Here is an 18,100-nt window from a genome sequence, read left to right as displayed (position 1 = left end):
GATGCCTGGGTGGTGCAGCGGTTTAGTGCCTGCCTTCCCCCAAGGGCATGATCCTGGAGTCCCAGGATCCAGTCCCACATTGGGCTCCCTGCATGGAGCCTGCTTCTCCCTCTGCCTGTGTCTCTGCCTCTCTCTCTCTGTGTCTCTCATGAATAAATAAATGAAATCTTTAAAAATAATAAATAATAAAATTAAAATTAAAAAATTAAGAAGAACTCATACAACCCAACAGAAAAATAGAATATTATTTTCATACAGTTGGCCAACAAATACATAAAAGGTATTCAACATTACTAATAATTAGGAAAATGCAAATTAAAACTGAAATGAGATGTCATCTCACACCTGTCAGAATGCCTAGTATCAAAAAGATAAGAAATAACAAGTGGTGGTAAGGATGTGGAAAAAAGGGAGCCCTCTTACACTGTTGCTTGGAAATGTAAATTGGTATAGCCATTATGGAAAACAGTATGGAGGCTCCCCCTAAAATTAAAAATAGAACTACCAATGGGCCTGGGTGGCTCAGTTGCTAAACATCTGACTCTTTATTTTGGGTCAGGTCATAATCTCAGGGTCATGAGATAGAGCCCTGTGTTGGGCTCTATGCTTAGCGCAGAGTTTGCTTGAGGTTCTCTTTCTCTCCCTCTGCCTTTCCCCTCATTCATGCTCTTTAAATCAATCAATCAATCAATCAATCTACCATATCATCCATTAATTTCACTTCTGGATATTTATCTGAAGAAAATGAAAAAAAAAAACTAACTTGAAAAGGATATATGTACCCCCATGTTCACTGTAGCATTATTTACAATAGTCAAGATATGGAAACAACCTACATGTCCCTTAGTAGATCAACGGATAAAGAAAGGGTGGTATATATACACAATGGGATATTATTTACCTATAAACAATGAAATCTTGCCATTAGCAAAACATGGTTGGACCATGAAGGCATTATGCAACCCTAGGGATTTTAAAAGACCATATAGGGGGATCCCTGGGTGGCACAGCGGTTTAGCGCCTGCCTTTGGCCCGGGGCGTGATCCTGGAGACCCGGGATCGAATCCCACGTCGGGCTCCCGGTGCATGGAGCCTGCTTCTCCCTCTGCCTGTGTCTCTGCCTCTCTCTCTCTCTCTCTCTGACTATCATAAATTAAAAAAAAAAATAAAAAAAATAATAAAAATAAAAATTAAAAAATTAAAAGACCGTATAGGGATCCCTGGGTGGCGCAGCAGTTTGGCGCCTGCCTTTGGCCCAGGGCACGATCCTGGAGACCCGGGATCGAATCCCCCACATCGGGCTCCCGGTGCATGGAGCCTGCTTCTCCCTCGGCCTATGTCTCTGCCTCTCTCTCTCTCTCTCTCTCTCTCTCTGTGACTATCATAAATAAATAAAAATTGAAAAAAAATATTAAAAAAAAATAAAAGACCGTATAGTCTCACTTTTAGGTGGAATAAAAAAAAAAAACTCTACAAAACTGATAGATAAAGAGAAGAGATTGGTGGTTACCTAAGGTGAAGGGGAGGAGGTGAAATGGGTGAAGGAAGTCAAAAAGTACAGATTTCCAGTTATAAAAAAAAAATCCAGTTATAAATTAAATGTCATGAGGATATAATGTACTACATAATGACTACAGTTAATGTTAATACATTTGAAAGTTGCTAAGAGAGTAAATCTTAAAAATTCTTATGAGAAAGAAAGTTTTGTAACTATGTATGGTGACGGATATTAAACTAGACATATTGTATTGATCATTTCACTAGTATACACAAATATACAAGCACCTGATGTAAATATGTTACATGACAATTGTATCTCCATAAAATAAAATAAGATGGAAAGTGTTCCCTACTCTTCTGTTTTCTAAAAGAATTTGTGGGGATCCCTGGGTGGCGCAGCGGTTTAGCGCCTGTCTTTGGCCCAGGGCGCGATCCTGGAGACCCGGGATCGAATCCCACATCGGGCTCCCGGTGCATGGAGCCTGCTTCTCCCTCTGCCTGTGTCTCTGCCTCTCTCTCTCTCTCTCTGTGACTATCATAAATAAATAAAATTAAAAAAAAAATAAAAGAATTTGTGTAGAATTTTATTATTTTTTTTTCAATAAATGTTTAATAGAATTCACCAGCAAAGCCGTCTGTGCTTGGAATTGTCTTTCTTGGGATCCCTGGGTGGCACAGCAGTTTGGCGCCTGCCTTTGGCCCAGGGCGCGATCCTGGAGACCCGGGATCGAATCACACAGGCAGAGGGAGAAGCAGGCTCCACGCCGGGGGCCCGACTCGGGACTCAGTCCCTGGACCCCGGGATCGCGCCCTGGGCCAAAGGCAGGCGCCAAACCGCTGAGCCACCCAGGGATCCCCTCTTAGAAGGTTTTAAACTAAAATTCATCTTAAGAGAGCTATAGATCTGAGTTCTCCCTGAGAAATGTTCTCTTCCTTTGTATTTCCCCCTGTAAATTCTAGTCCCTATGATCTCTCCATACTCTGAACTATCTCTGTTTCTCTCTCTCTCTCTTTTTTTTTACCAAATATTTTTTTTTATTTATTTATGATAGTTACAGAGAGAGAGAGGGAGGCAGAGACACAGGCAGAGGGAGAAGCAGGCTCCATGCGGGGAGCCCGACGTGGGATTCGATCCCGGGTCTCCGGGATCGCCCTGGGCCAAAGGCAGGCGCCAAACCGCTGCGCCACCCAGGGATCCCTGTTTCTCTCTTTTTTTAAGGCTTTATTTTTAAGTAATCTCTATACTCAATGTGCGGCTTGAACTCACAAGCTCAAGATCAAGAGTCAGATGCTCTACCAACTGAACCAACTAGGCACCCCTGAATATTCTCTGAGTGAAACTGCTAGGATCAGTTTGGGTTCTCATTCCTTCTCCCAAACTTCGAAACTCTCTCCAGGTAGTAACACTGTGGCAACCCACTATTGTAGGGCTCATCTTGTTTCTCTTTTTTCAGACATTAACGTCTTTTGCTGCTTGTTGTCTAAAAATCCTTGTTTTATATATTTTGTCTAGCTTTCTAGCTGCTTGATGTGGGTGGGTAGATCTGGTTCCTATTACCCCATCACAGCCAAAAGCAGGAGCCCGTCCATTGAATTTTTTTTTTTTTTTAAGATTTATTTATTTGAGATGGGCAAGGGGCCAGGAGACAGGGAGAGAGAGAATCTTTTTTTTTTTTTTTTAATTTTTTTTATTTATTTATGATAGAGAGAGAGAGAGAGAGAGAGAGGGGGGCAGAGACACAGGCAGAGGGAGAAGCAGGCTCCATGCACCAGGAGCCCGATATGGGATTCGATCCCGGGTCTCCAGGATCGCGCCCTGGGCCAAAGGCAGGCGCTAAACCACTGCGCCACCCAGGGATCCCGGGAGAGAGAGAATCTTAAGGGGACTCCCCACTGAGCACAGAGCATGACATAGGGCTCAATCCTACAACCCTGAGATCATTACCTGATCTGAAACCAAGAGTTGGATACTCAACCATCTGAGCCACCCAGGCACCCCAGAAAGCCCACTGAATTTTTAAGATTAATTTTTTATTTTCTCCCTAAAAGTTCTGCCTCATTTTTTATTTTTTACAGATTCTTCCTAGTTTTATCAAATAATTCAATAATTTCTCTATATATGATTAATATATTTGATATGACAACAGCTCAGAATCTCAGAGGTAAACATATCTCACTGTTTGCTGATTCTTATGGAACGGGCTTGTTTTAATCTAAGTTTATCTTTGACAATATTTAGGAGTTTGGGTTGAAGATGTTTTCTTCCAGAAAGGGTTTTCATATACATTGGCTTTGGGCCCCAGTGCACTCACTACTAGCCTGGGATCACTGCAATTCAAACTCAGACCCTCATGGGGGTAAAACTATGTTTACAAATTCTTAGTTAATGGGCAGCCCAGGTGGCTCAGTGGTTTAGCACCTGCCTTTGGCCCAGGGCATGATCCTAGAGTCCCAGGATTGAGTCCCACATCAGGCTCCCTGGATGGAGCCTGCTTCTCCCTCTGACTGTGTTGTGTCTCTGCCTCTCTCTCTGTGTTTCTCAAAAAAAAAAAAAAAAAAAAAAAAACAACTAAATTATTGGTTAAAACTATGATTATCACTATTATTAGCAGTAGCATTATCATTATTATAGTATAGTCTACTGGATTCACACAAACAAAGACAGGTTTCTTTTTTGTTCCTTTTGCTGGTGGCAATTTTTTTTTCTAGCTCACCCTTTCACTCAGCCTGTTGAGGCTCTAAAATCTTTTTTTCAGAGGCTTTCTTTTATTGCCCAAGACTTAGTCTCCTATTTTCCTACATCATTACTAGTTATCATGACTCTAGGATAGGCCCCTTGGGCTTCCCCACAAATTTACCACTCTGGAATTTTATATTTCATTTTTTAAAAACACTTGGGGATTCCTCTTCCCTTCTCCCCAGTTTAGTACTGCATTTAAATGTATATTAGTGTAGGGCAGCTTGGGTGGGGCTCAGCGGTTTAGCGCTGCCTTCAGCCCAGGGTGTGATCCTGGAGGTGCGGGTCTCGATTCCCGCGTTTTAAAATCTTTTAAAAAATGTATATTAGTGTAGTTTATCCAATATCTGAGTATTTTGCTACATAAGCCTTTTTAGAATATCAAGTCAGGCATACTCTTTTTTTTTTTTTTTTTTTTAAGATTTTATTTATGTATTCGTGAGAGACACAGAGAGAGAGGCAGAGACATAGGCAGAGGGGGAAGCAGAAGCAGGCTCCCCACAGGAAGCCCAGTATGGGACTTGATCCTAGGACTCTGGGATCATGCCCAAGTCAGGCACACTCTTAATTTTTTTTTTTTTATTTTTATTTATTTATGATAGTCACAGAGAGAGAGAGAGGCAGAGACACAGGCAGAGGGAGAAGCAGGCTCCATGCACCGGGAGCCCGACGTGGGATTCGATCCCAGGTCTCCAGGATCGGCCCCGGGCCAAAGGCAGACGCCAAACCGTTACGCCACCCAGGGATCCCGAGGCACACTCTTAAAAATGGAAGCCTCATTATAAATTCCAAATTATTCCATTTATTTATTCATTTATAATTGATTTGTTTGTTTGTTTGTTTATTCTATTGTTCTGGATTCATGGTCCTTGGTCAGCCCACAACAAATGTTTCATTGATGCTTACACAACAGGTATATCTCCAAATTTAGGAAAGACATTATAACTAATAGGGCAAACTCAGTAACAACTGCCACTCTATTCATTGTTTTTGGATGTCAATTCCAAATTCCCTGGGCAGTTTGTGATTGGCACAACTAGGGATCAGACTGATAGAACTAGTGTGATGGTCAGGGCCCACCTCTGAGGATTGATGTGAGTGACCATCTTCAGAGAAAGAGAAAGTAATTATTGATCTAGAAGATATTTTCAAAGATATCTATTTTTGCCTTCTCTACCTGCCATAGAGTTTCAAAAAAGTTAATAATTCCAAATGCCGTATAACTGGTTTAGCCTTAGCAGTAGAAATAACAGGCAGTGTGTGAATGCTGACTGAATTCCTATGTTGAAAACAACTTTGGGCCATATTTTCTTTTCTCAATTCATGGTATGGTTACCACAGAAAGGAAAGCTTTCATTCGATGAGATTTTTTTTCTTTTAGATGTTTTCTCTTTTATGAATTATTTTTGGTATCATGTCTAAGAACTCTTTACCTAGCCTAGGTCTTGGATTTTCTCATGTTTTCTTTTGAAAGCCCATTACCTAGGACACCTGGGTGGCTCAGTGGTTGGGAGTTGGCCTTTGGCCCAGGGTGTGATCCTGGAATCCTGGGATTGAATCCCACATCGGGCTCCCTGTGTGGACCCTGCTTCTCCCTCTGCCTGTGTCTCTGCTTCAATCTCTCTCTCTGTGTCTCTCATGAATAAATAAAAAAATCTTAAGAAAAAAAAAAAGAAATCCTATTACCTTTATTTATTTTTTATTTATTTATTTAAAACAAATTTTTTTCCTATTACCTTTAAATCTATGATCAGTTCTGAAGTGGTATTTTTCCTGAAGACTTTATTTTTATTTATTTAATTTTTAAAGATTTATTTATTTATTTATTTATGATAGAGAGAGAGAGAGAGAGAGAGAGGCAGAGACACAGGAGGAGGGAGAAGCAGGCTCCATGCTGGGAGCCTGACGCAGGACTCGTTCCAGGACTCCAGGATCATGCCCTGGGCCCAAGGCAGGTGCTAAACCGCTGAGCCACCCAGGGATCCCCAAGACTTTATTTTTAAATAATCTCTATATCCAATATAGGGCTTGAACTTACAACCCTGAGATCAAAAGTTGCATGCTTCCCCCACTGAGCCAGCCTGGCATCCCCAGTTTTTAATTAACTTTTGTGTAATTACATATGAGGTTCAGGTTCAGGTTAATTTTTTTTCCCTATTTTTTGTCCAAGTGCTCCAGCACCATCCTTCCTCTAGGATATAGGAAAGACTATACTTCCTGTATTGAATTGCTTTTGTACCTTTGTCAAAAATTGGTTGGGTGCAGGTCCAAAGATGAGGAGTGGAGAGGCAAACAAGGTCCTGAGCATGTTATTTGATTCCTAGATTGGCTTTTGGTTGAAACTGTAATTGTCCAGATTTTTCAGTTATGTGAGCTAGTACATTTCTTTTATTGATTAAGGCAGTTTGATTTGTGGTTTGTGTCTTTTTTTTTTTTTTTAATTTTTATTCATGATAGGCACACAGTGAGAGAGAGAGAGGCAGAGACACAGGCAGAGGGAGAAGCAGGCTCCATGCACCGGGAGCCTGATGTGGGATTCGATCCCGGATCTCCAGGATCGCGCCCTGGGCCAAAGGCAGGCGCCAAACCGCTGCGCCACCCAGGGATCCCTTTTTTTTTTATTTTTTTATTTTTTTTTAATTTTTTTTATTTTTTTAAATTTTTATTCATGATAGGCACACAGTGAGAGAGAGAGAGGCAGAGACACAGGCAGAGGGAGAAGCAGGCTCCATGCACCGGGAGCCTGTGGTTTGTGTCTTAACTAATGGAAGAATGATACAGCTCATATATTGGCTGGACTTAAGTATAACCTGATGAAATACCTTATATTTAGAGAACAAGCAGAAATGGAGTAAGGCCAGCCATTTAAGTATAGATTAAAACAAGGTGCTCTTGGCAAAATCCAGGATTGCCCCTAATTTGTTATTTTGTGGTCCAAAATCCAACATCCCTTTCTATTTGGAGGTAGTCCCTCACCATGTCATGCCTCCCATTCTGGAGCTCAAGAGAAAAGATACTCCCTCTTGGGGCATCTGGATGGCTCATTTGGTTGGGTGTCTGCCTTTGGCTCAGGTCATGATCTCAGGGTCCTGGGATTGAGCCCCAACTCCCTGTATAGGGCTCAATACAGGGACTTGCCCCTCCCCCCCCACACCCACATGTTCTCTGTCTTTCTCTCCCTTGCTCACCTGTACTCTCTCTCTCTCAAATAAAAAAACAAAATCTTAAAAAAAGAAAAATATCCTCCCTCTTTCCATTTGGGATACATCCAAGTTGTGATCTGTGTAAGACCTTAGATTCTCCTGCCCAGGATCTTGAATCTTGAAAGACAGATATACTTCTTTATTTTATTTTTTTTAAGTTTATTTATTTATGATAGTCACAGAGAGAGAGAGAGAGAGAGAGAGAGGCAGAGACACAGACAGAGGGAGAAGCAGGCTCCATGCACTGGGAGCCCGATGTGGGATTCGATCCCGGGTCTCCAAGATCACGCCCTGGGCCAAAGACAGGCGCCAAACCCCTGCGCCACCCAGGGATCCCTTGAAAGACAGATATAAAAGTGCAGAAAAGTTTAGAAATTATTCACAGCAGTGCTGCTGTATTACTTTTCCATTGTTCCTGTACCAAATTACCATAAATGTAATAGGTTAAAAGAAACTAGATTTATTATCTTATGCTTTTTTTTATGCTTTATTTTTTAAAACATTTTATTTATTTATTTGAGAGAGAGATTGAGACAGAGAGCATGAGCAGGGTAGAGGGGTAGATGGAGAGAGAGAGGGAGAAAGAAGCAGGTTCCCTGTGAGCAGGATATGTGGGGTTTGATCCCAGGACCCTGGATGCTTAACCAACTGAGCCACTCAGCCTCCCCACTTACTTTTTTTTTTTTTTTTTTAAAGCAAGGGGACAGGACCCATAGGTAGGAAGAGCTACCTTTATAGTTTCATACATCGGAAGCCGAATACAAGTTCACCGGAGTAAAATCAAGGTGTTGACAAGACTGTGTTCCTTCCCCAGTTTGTAGGGGATTATCTGTTTCCTTGAGTTTTCCGAGCTTCTAACCACTCCCTCCTCCTCCCCCAGCCCAGGATTCCTTGGCTCCTGGTTCCGTTTCTCCATTTTCAAAGCCAGGAACTCTGACTCTTTCTGTCATCATGTCTATGATTACAGCTGGGAAAGGCTGTCTGCTCTGTGATTAGATCACATAACCACCTGCATAACCCAAGACCCTCTTCCCATCTCAAGATCCTTAACTTTAGTCACATGTGCAAAGTCCCTTTCACCATGTAATGTACCATCTACAGGATTTGAGAATTAGAATGTGGACATCTCTAGAGGCCATTATGCTGCTTGATACTTCTGCTGTAGTTGAGAGTGCAGTGGTGGCAAGATCATAGAGAGTGCAGTAGAGAAAGTATTCGGTGGAGACAACACTAATAATGGCATCCTACCCTAACCTGCACGGTGTGATTCTTGCTAACTGCTACCCTGATACCTGACTAGTTTTTGAGCCTGATGTTCCAAACTTCTCGTCAAGCCTAAGATATCTAATAGCTATCCTATCGATTAACTTTCTTCTTAAATACAGAGTACTTTCTGAGTTCTGTTTTGGTAGGTAGCTACATAATTTCAAAGAGAAAGGTAACTTTAGAATTCAGTTATCCTGGTTCCCTGGACAAAGACTATCTCTAATAAGAGGTCTATACATGTTAGCCTTTTACCATACATATTCAATTATCTGACTACTTTTCTCTTGTTCTGATTCTATACTCACCAAGTACCTTTTCAGCAGGCTTCTCCATAGGACTATTGTCATGAGAACTATTATCATGGGAACAAATGTGCTGTGTTAATTTTGAGCATTCCAGTCTGAGTATCAGTAATATTTCATTTTTAAACTATTGGATTGGCATCCTCTATCTGGTAAGATTGTTTAAGAGAAAAAGAGAGAGAGAGAGAGAGAGAGAACCCACTCGAGGTGAGTGATAAAATAAAAATTCTGTACATGTAAGGCTGAAGGTTAGATTCTGGGCTCTGGCAAATTTACCAAGGAAATGAACGTCATCTCTTAGCACCATTTGGGAATTTGGGAATTGGATTTATCTTAAGCCATACTGGATACCTGGATGTAGCCACTTAGACATGTTTATTTCAGGGGCTCCTGGGTGGTTAAGTGGTTGAGCATCTACCTTTGGCTCAGGTTGTGATCCCAGGGTTTGGGGATCGGGTCCCACATTAGGATCCCCACAGGGTTTCTCCCTCTTCCCATGTCTCTGCCCCTCTCTCTGGGTCTCTCATGAATGAATAAATAAAATCTTAAAAAAAAAGAAATGTTTATTTTAGGGGGGCCTGGGTGGCTTAGTGGGTCAGGTGTCCAACTCTTGATTTCAGCTTGGTTTGTGAGCTCAGGGGCCTGAGATAGGACTTCACATTGGACTCTGTGCTCAGCAGGGAGTCTGCTTTGAGATTTGCTCTTTCCCTTCCCCTTTGCCCCTGCCCCTTCCTCCTTCTCTCAAATAATAAATAAATCTTTTTATTTTATTTTATTATTATTTTTTTAAATAAATCTTTAAAACATTAAGAGAAATGTGTATTTTAGTAGCTAAAGACCAATTGTGTGTGTGTGTGTGTGTCTGTTTATATTAAGGGAAGATCAAAGGGCACAAGCCTGGAAACCTGTCTTCTACTTGTTTTATATTTCCTATTGTGGCTAAATATTGTTAAGACCCTTTCCTTCCTTTTTTTTTTGATGTAATTTCTACCCTCAGTGTGGGTCTCGTACTGATAACCCTGAAGTCAAGAGCCATGTGCTCTACCAAGGGACCCAGCCAGGTGCCCTTGTGAGGATCTTTGAAATGTAATGTTGAACAACTTAAGGAAATGATTCTATTAAGTACAAGGCCTTGGTTTGCTTACCTTGTAGAATTTACTCTCTCTCTCTCTCTCTCTCTCTCTGTTTTTTTTAAAGATTTTATTTATTTATTCCTGAGAGACACACAGAGAGAGAGAGAGAGAGAGAGAGGCAGAGACACAGGCAGAGGGAGAAGCAGGCTCCATGCAGGGAGCCTGACTCGGGACTCGATCCTGGGACCCCAGGATCAGGCCCTGGGCTGAAGGCGGCGTTAAACCGCTGAGCCACCGGGGCTGCCCTCTCTTTTCTTTTAAAAATTTTATTTATTTATTTATTTATTTATTTATTTATTTATTTATTTATTCATGAGAGGTACACAGAGATAGAGGAGGCAGAGGCAAAGGCAGAGGGAGAAGCAGGCTCCTCGCAGGGAGCCCGATGTGGACTTGATCCTAAGACCCTGGGATCATGCCCTTAGCCGAAGGCAAATGCTCAACTGCTGAGCCACCCAGGTGTCCCTTAGAATTTACTCTTATGTTAACTTTCACTTTAATTTTTACCTCATTAAAATTTAAAAAATGTTATCTTCTATGGTGAAAGATAGCATACAAATGAAAGAATGCAAAAGACATACACAATTGTTTGAAACCAAATTATCAAGTGAAGATTAGTGTAGGCAACACCTAGGTTAAGAGTTGAACACTGCCAACACCCAGAAGCTGACCGTGGGCCCTAATCGTCAGTTCCCTCTCTGAACTAAAGACTAGCTGGATTGTTCCTTTTTTATTATATGACTCAGAATATGGCAAACATTTCATCCTTCTGAAAACAACAAAAATGTTGGTAAAATATTGAAGAGTCAACAAAAAGAGAAGTAATTATCAGACTAAAATCTAGGTGAAGGCAGGATCTCAGAGTAAGTGGAGCAATGATGTCATTTTTACCTTGAGGCATATTCCTTAATTGGCAACTTAAGTTTGGTTTTTCTAGGCCTTGAGGGCCAAGTAGGACAGAAGATAAAGCCCAGTGCCTGGTGGGAGTGGGAAGTCTAAAAGGGGATCTCAAAGGGCTACAGTTTTGGTGTAAGGGTAAATTATAAATAAATAGACCATTTAACAGATTGGAAAGAATGTTGTCTTGGAAGGAGGAGATTGAAGGGAGCTGTAGAAGGGGCACTGGACCCATAAGACAGCCCTCCCAGGGATATGTAACCCAATATGCATCTCCTGGTGACTTAAAAAAAATTCCAAACAGTGAACATAGCTTAACATGGTCCCTCCTGGTAGAAGCAAAAGCAGATCCTCTCTGGAGGAATAAACCTTTATCCTAGGCCTCAAAGAATTCCCATGAATAATTTTCCAAGTTAAGTGCAGCTCACAGTAAAAAATAAGCAAAAGAATGGAAATGAATAAAAACAAGCAACAACAGAAACAGGTCTCATAATTCCAGTTATCTGTTAAATAAAAATAAACTAGTTTTTTTCATTATTATTGACATAATTGCACTTATATAGTGAAAAACTTTAAAAGAGTACAAATGTGTTTTGGGGTGCCTGGTTGGTTCAGTCTATGGAGTGTGCCATTGGTTGAACGTCCAACTCTTGGTTTTGGCTCAGGTCATGATCTCAGGGTCATAGGGTTAGGGTTGTGGGATCTAGCCCAGCATCTGGCTTTACACTCAGTGTAGAGTCGGCTTGAGATTCTTTCCTCCTTTCCCTCTCCCTCTCTCCCTGCTCTTCCTCTTTCTCTAAAATAAATAAATCTTTAAAAAAAAGTACAGATGGATTTAAATGAAATTTCTCTTCTTACTAATTTTACTTATACTCCTTGGAGGCAACCATATTCCACAGTTTTAGGGGTGTTTATTATAACTTTATTTATTTATTTATTTTTATAACTTTAAAAAATAAACTTTAAAATAGATATTCTTGGCTTCAAAAGGGAATAAGTAAGATTTTATTCCCAGGATATATCCTCATTTTGTAGTTACGAGTATAAAGCAAAATACTAAGCCTACAAAAAAATTACAGTGTCAGCTTTGGAATAAAACTCTCTAGGGATTTTTTTTTTAAGATTTTATTTATTTGTTTGTTTGTTTGTTTATTTACTTATTTAGATAACGTGAGCAGGGGGAGGGGTAGAAGCAGTCCAAAAGAGACAATCTCAAGCAGGGTTGGCCTCTGAGTGTGAAGCCTGACATGGAGCTTGATTTCATGACCCCCTGATCATGACCTGAGCAGAAACCAAGTATCACTCAACCCAGGCACCCCCTCTAGAGAATTTTTAAGAGCCTAGCTAAAGATCTATTCTCTTACTAAAATCCCTCCCCCCTCTTTTTTTTTTAAGATATTATTTTTATATAACCTCCACACCCAACATGGGACTGGAATTTATGACCCTGAGATCAAGGCTTGCAAGCTCTATGGACTAAGCCAGCCAGGCACCCCTAAAATCTGTCTTAAAAAAAAAACAAAAAACAAAAACAAAAAAAAACAAATAAAATCCCTGGTTTCTTCATCCCACTTTGAAACTTGAAGTTTTAATTTTTTTTTTTTAATTTTTATTTATTTATGATAGTCACACAGAGAGAGAGAGAGAGGCAGAGACACAGGCAGAGGGAGAAGCAGGCTCCATGCACCGAGAGCCCGATGTGGGATTCGATCCCGGGTTTCCAGGATCGCGCCCTGGGCCAAAGGCAGGCGCCAAACCGCTGCGCCACCCAGGGATCCCCGAAACTTGAAGTTTTAAAATACTATAGACAGCTTGTTTTTAATATTCTGGTTTGTGATATGCGTAGGGAAAAAATTGTTAGTCATGTGCAGTTAGCTCAACTGTTGGCTATATGCCCAGTCTGGAAAACATAATTTTCAGCACTATAATCCTCATAATGAGGGCTCACTCATTATTACATAGATTTGGTTTTTACCATTGGTCTAATTATGTCCTTTGAATAAAAGAGTGTGTGACTAAGTCAGGAGATGGATTCTTGTCCCAGCTTTGTCAATAGTTTGCTGTGTGATTTGGCAAGTCACTTAACCTTAGTTTTCTCTACTGGGTTAACAATTACCAAGATAGAATCATAGATCATTAGAATTGGCAGAGACTTCAGAATTGATTAAGTACAACTCCCTTATTTCATGGAGAGGGTAAATGACTTACCCAGGAGCTTTCTAGAACAAGCATTCAGTCTCCTGCACCTCAGACCAGTGCTCATTACATAAGACTTTCTTTCAGTGTCCTTCCAAGAACAAACAAACAAGCAAAGAGTGAAAGCACTAAACAAATATATGGCTTTTTAGAAAAGCCAGATTAACAATGTTAACCATTAGCCTGCACCCCCATAGCCCGTTAGTTTGTCTGTAAATGAACCTCGTCTAAGATAGATACAAATGCAGAAGTTCTAAAACAATGTACGAAAAGGTCGAAAAGTCAAAGGTAAGGAAAAAAAATTCGGCTTGGAGAATACCCTTATAAGGAAAACGAAATTCCGACAGAGTACTTATGTTCTTTTATTAATTCTTTCTGGTCTTTAACTTGCACAAGGTGAAATTAGGGAAGAGGAGAGTGCCTGTTTTTACATATTTTTGAGGGAATGGTGTGCAATATGGGTTATTTGAAACCGAATCATTTGCCTCAACTATACTCCACATTACATCAGTCGTCTAATTTAGCGCCATTCCCTCTCCGGCCACTACCCAAAACAACGCGCTGAAACCTTCGAACACCGCAGTCAAGGCAAAAACTCCAAGTCCCGAAATGCTCCGCCGGCGGTCTTCGCCGCTTCCTCGGAAGAGCGGACTTCTTCCGTATTGGGAGTTGTAGTCATTCAGAGCCCTGACTTCCGGGACGCGGGGGAGGACTTACGTCCGGGGAACTACATTTCCCAGGAAGCCAGGCGCGCCCTTCTCCGCCCTCGCCGGCGTAAGACTCCACCCCCTCCCTCTCTCCTCTCCCCGGACTGCACTGCTCACGCCTTCCTGGTAGACTGAGCTGGGAGAAGTTCACTCCGATCAGCTGATCCCAACTGACAACAGGAGAGGAGGAAGCCCGGGAGGCAGAGAAGGAGGGGGGGGTGGGCAGAGATGGAGATGAGGATGGATCCGCGGGTGCCCTGAGGAACAGCCCCCGCCCCCGCCGGCTCCCGCGGCTCCCGGTCCCCCGACGCCGCCTCGCCACGGCCGAGCTGCTCCGTGGTGGGATTCCCGGGCCGCCGCAGGCGGGGAGGGAAGGGCACGGCCCAGCGCCGGGCCAGCGATAGTCCCGGGGGGGGGGGGGGGGGGGGGCGCGGGTGCGGCTGGGGTGGGGGTGGGGTGGTATAAACAATAGATTGAGCTCTGGCCTCTGCTAGCGTGGGGGTGGATTTGGGGGGACCTTCTTTGTTTAGGCTCTGCTCGTGCCCCTCGGGCTGTGCTGGTGTTCCCCGGGAGAAAGGGAGGGTGAGGAATCCCCGGTGGAGGGAGGTGTGGAGGTGGGGGCCCGAGTGGGCAGGTTGTTTGCTTGGCCGGTCGGGCGGGGAGGTCGGTGTTCTTCTGAAGGTGGATTTCAGATTTCTCTGAATTGTGGCAAATTCCAATTTTTGTTTCCGTTGTGGGAGCCGGTTGGACATGGCTGAGGTTAGGGTGTAAATAAGGTCTCCTAGCCACTCGCCTTCCTTGTTTGTCTAAAAATAAGATTGATAGATTGATTAGGAGAGGGAGGAGTAAATACCTGTAAGGGGAGCTTTACGTTTTGTCTTGTCGGGGTGTTAGGATGGAGGTCAAAGCTGAGGGGGGTTAAGGATATAATTGTAGAAGTGACAAAAGCCTCTTTCCTGCCCCAGTTATCCACCACCACCACCCCCCTTTTTCTTTTTGAAGTTATTTTTAAGTTTGTTTTTGAGTGACACAAAGAGAAAAATTATTTGTTTTAACTCATGGCAGGCCTGGCTTGCAATGGGCCATAGAGGAAGAATTCTTGTCTCCTGTTGCTCCCCCCCCCCCCTTTTTTTTCTTTTTGCATTTAGAGAAGGGACAAAAGGAAGTACAGTAATTATTTTTTATTGTTTTTGAACACGACATGGTGACTTTTGTTTTCAGGGTTAAGGTCCTTAATAGACGTCTGTCCAGAGGTGAAATGACCTAACTAGATCTGCCACGAACTTTGATGGAGCTAAAGTTTACGTTATTATCATTTCTTTAGGTTTTTACAGGCCTCTTTATTCTCCTCACAAGTGTGTGTTGCAGCATGGGGGAGTGCAGAGGGTTGTCCCTCCAAGGACTGTTTGCTTAATGATTTTGCTTACAAATTTAATAACTGGATGAACAGAGAATTTTGGTCTGTGAAATAAAGAGACGAAAAGTCTCTGAAATGCTTTGGGCCTAGAGATAGTGGCTGAGTGGCTCTTTTCTTTCTTTCTTTTTTTTTTTTTTAAAGATTTTATTTATTTATTCATGAGAAACAGAGATAGAGAGGCAGAGACAGGCAGTGGGAGAAGCAGGCTCCTCCCTGCAGGGAGCCTGATGCGGACTTGATCCCAAGACCCCAGGGTCATGCCCCCAGCCAAAGGCAGACGCTTTAACCTCTGAGCCACTCAAGGGTCCCCGGTGGCTGTTTTCAAAAGGAGGAGCCTTGCCCACGATTTGAGAAGAAATTTTTAGGGATCAGAAATAGCCTGTGTAGGGATCCCTGGGTGGCGCAGTGGTTTGGCGCCTGCCTTTGGCCCGGGGCGCGATCCTGGAGACCCGGGATCGAATCCCACGTCGCGCTCCCGGTGCATGGAGCCTGCTTCTCCCTCTGCCTGTGTCTCTGCCTCTCTCTCTCTCTCTCTCTCTGTGACTATCATAAAAAAAAAAAAAAAAAAAAAGAGAAATAGCCTGTGTAAATTTTACAAGCAGGAATGAGATTTCTCTCAGGAGTTCTGGTCTCTTATTTAATCACAATCTTTTTTTTTTTCTTTTTTCTTTTTTAAGGTGCACTTCTGTTTTTTAGATGAGTGAAATCCTTTTCCTTCCTCTATTCTAGGTATCCCCTGAAATATTGACCTGAGGTTGAATTATATTGCAAAGCTCCTGACCACTCTCTTTCACTACCCAAACCTTGTGGCTGAGGCCCAGCGGATGAGCCCACCTCAGTGAACCTATCGAATCTCTCTCAGATAGCCATAAGAGACCCTTTCAAGTTAACTTTGACCACCAGTTTGCTTGCACTTTATGGAAGATAAAACCATCAAACCAAATCAACGTTGCTGCTGATACAGGAATCTTGAAAGCAGAAAATTTAAAAATTTGAACATTTGTGAGCGTATGAAGAATTCTGATAGGACACCGAAGGTTTTTTGTTTTTTTAAGGTGTTCAGAATCCTGTGAAAGTTCTCTGCAGTCCTCAGACTCAAAGCCTTTGCCTCCACCCCTGGGGAAAGCCCAGGGACCGTTGTATGGTAGGTGATTTCCTTGCCAATCTGAGTATGAGTGCTCAGACTTCCCCAGCAGAGAAGGGCCTGAATCCGGGGCTGATGTGCCAGGAAAGTTATGCATGCAGCGGGACTGACGAAGCGGTCTTTGAGTGTGATGAGTGCTGCAGTCTGCAGTGTCTCCGCTGCGAGGAGGAGCTCCATCGGCAGGAGCGCCTGAGAAACCATGAGCGGATAAGACTCAAACCTGGCCATGTCCCTTACTGTGACCCCTGCAAGGGCACCAATGGGCATTCGCCAGGTATCAGGCAGAGGGCAGCTGTGAGGTGCCAGACCTGTAAGATCAACTTGTGCCTGGAGTGCCAGAAGAGGACTCATTCTGGGGGTAACAAAAGGAGACACCCCATTACTGTGTACCATGTCACTAAGATCCAGGAGTTACTGGAGGAAGAAGAACTGGATGAGGAGACCAGGAGGAAGAAGATGACCGAGAAGGTTGTGAGTTTCCTCCTGGTAGATGAAAATGAAGAAATTCAGGTGAGCCTGTGGGTGAAGTAGGAGTCATGTGGTTGTGGAGCACATCTCTTTTTGGAAGGTAGCTTCCCCAAAGGAAAGTCCAAGAAGAGCTCACATTTTGATCGTTAAAGGGCGAGAGCCCTGAAAGCTTCAGTTGCACAGAGTCAGATTTCATCACTTACCAGTTGTGTGACGTTGGGCTGAATTACTTTATCTCTCTGAGCCTTAGTTTTCTCATCTATAAATTGGAGACCGTGCCTACTTCATCAGGCGGTTGTGAGGATGCAGTGTTACCGTGTTTGTAAAGCCTGTGACATGATCAATACTCAGAATATGGTAGCTGTTACTATTGTTATTAGGGTTATTGTGAAGGAGACCTGACTTAGATCAGCTTTCTGAATGAGAGCACTGTGCAAGTTGGGAATAAATGTGATGACAAGGGGCTTGTGTGTGCAGGGCAGGGAACGCAGTGGGTCCCCTGGGAGTGCCAGGCAGCAAGTCATAAACCTGCTAGCTCGATTTAGAAGAGGGGGGGCGATCTTCAAAAAGTGCCTTCTGATAAGGAAAGTCTTCTGCTGATGGCCTCTTCTTTTCATGTATGGGCTGGTCAAGGAAAAAGGGCACCTGCCATTCCAGAAGGACTGGAGAGTATTTTATTGGATTCCCAGTTGGGGCAAAGATAGTATGTGATGCAACCAAGCTGGAGAGATGGCGGCAGGTGACATTTAGGGGTGAATGGGGAAGGGATAGCATAGCATTTATACTTTTCAGTGAAGGTAGCATAATGTCAATACTTCGGAGTAAAGACTGCTTGAATTCCCTGCTAGCTTCACCGCTCACTGTGTAACCATAGAGAGTGATTTGAAATTCATGCCTCAGTCTCCCTTGTACTTTACAGTAGTAGTTGAGAAGATTGAAAGAGAGTAAGGAATGGAAATGGAAGGGCCCGTATCACAGGGCCTGGCATCTAGTGTCCAGTACCAGCTCGATGTTTTTGTCAGTGTCATGGGGTATTTGTGGCACATCAACTCGGTACTTATCAGCAGCGATGACTCCTCAAGTCTCCACGTTGGGGGAGAACCTTTGTCAGTTGCTGTTTGACAACCCTC

The 18,100-nt window shown here is 42.9% G+C and overlaps 1 protein-coding gene across 1 annotated transcript in view; it reads left to right on the top strand.

The window, feature by feature from the left end:
* The first annotated feature begins 14,030 nt into the window (after nucleotides 1-14,030).
* The window catches only part of ZFYVE1 (zinc finger FYVE-type containing 1), a 54,671-nt gene continuing 50,601 nt past the window's right edge, over nucleotides 14,031-18,100 (top strand). Inside the window, exons 1-2 of the mRNA XM_038545172.1 lie at nucleotides 14,031-14,280; nucleotides 16,088-17,012. Of these exons, the coding sequence (XP_038401100.1) occupies nucleotides 16,500-17,012 (513 nt within the window). The 5' untranslated portion in view covers nucleotides 14,031-14,280; nucleotides 16,088-16,499. The remainder of the gene's footprint in view (nucleotides 14,281-16,087; nucleotides 17,013-18,100) is intronic.

This window comes from Canis lupus, chromosome 8 (assembly GCF_011100685.1).
Source record: "Canis lupus familiaris isolate Mischka breed German Shepherd chromosome 8, alternate assembly UU_Cfam_GSD_1.0, whole genome shotgun sequence".
In the NCBI taxonomy this organism is placed as follows: domain Eukaryota; kingdom Metazoa; phylum Chordata; class Mammalia; order Carnivora; family Canidae; genus Canis; species Canis lupus.
The sequence above is the reverse complement of the archived record's forward strand: the minus strand, read 5'-3'. Positions and strand labels throughout refer to the sequence as shown.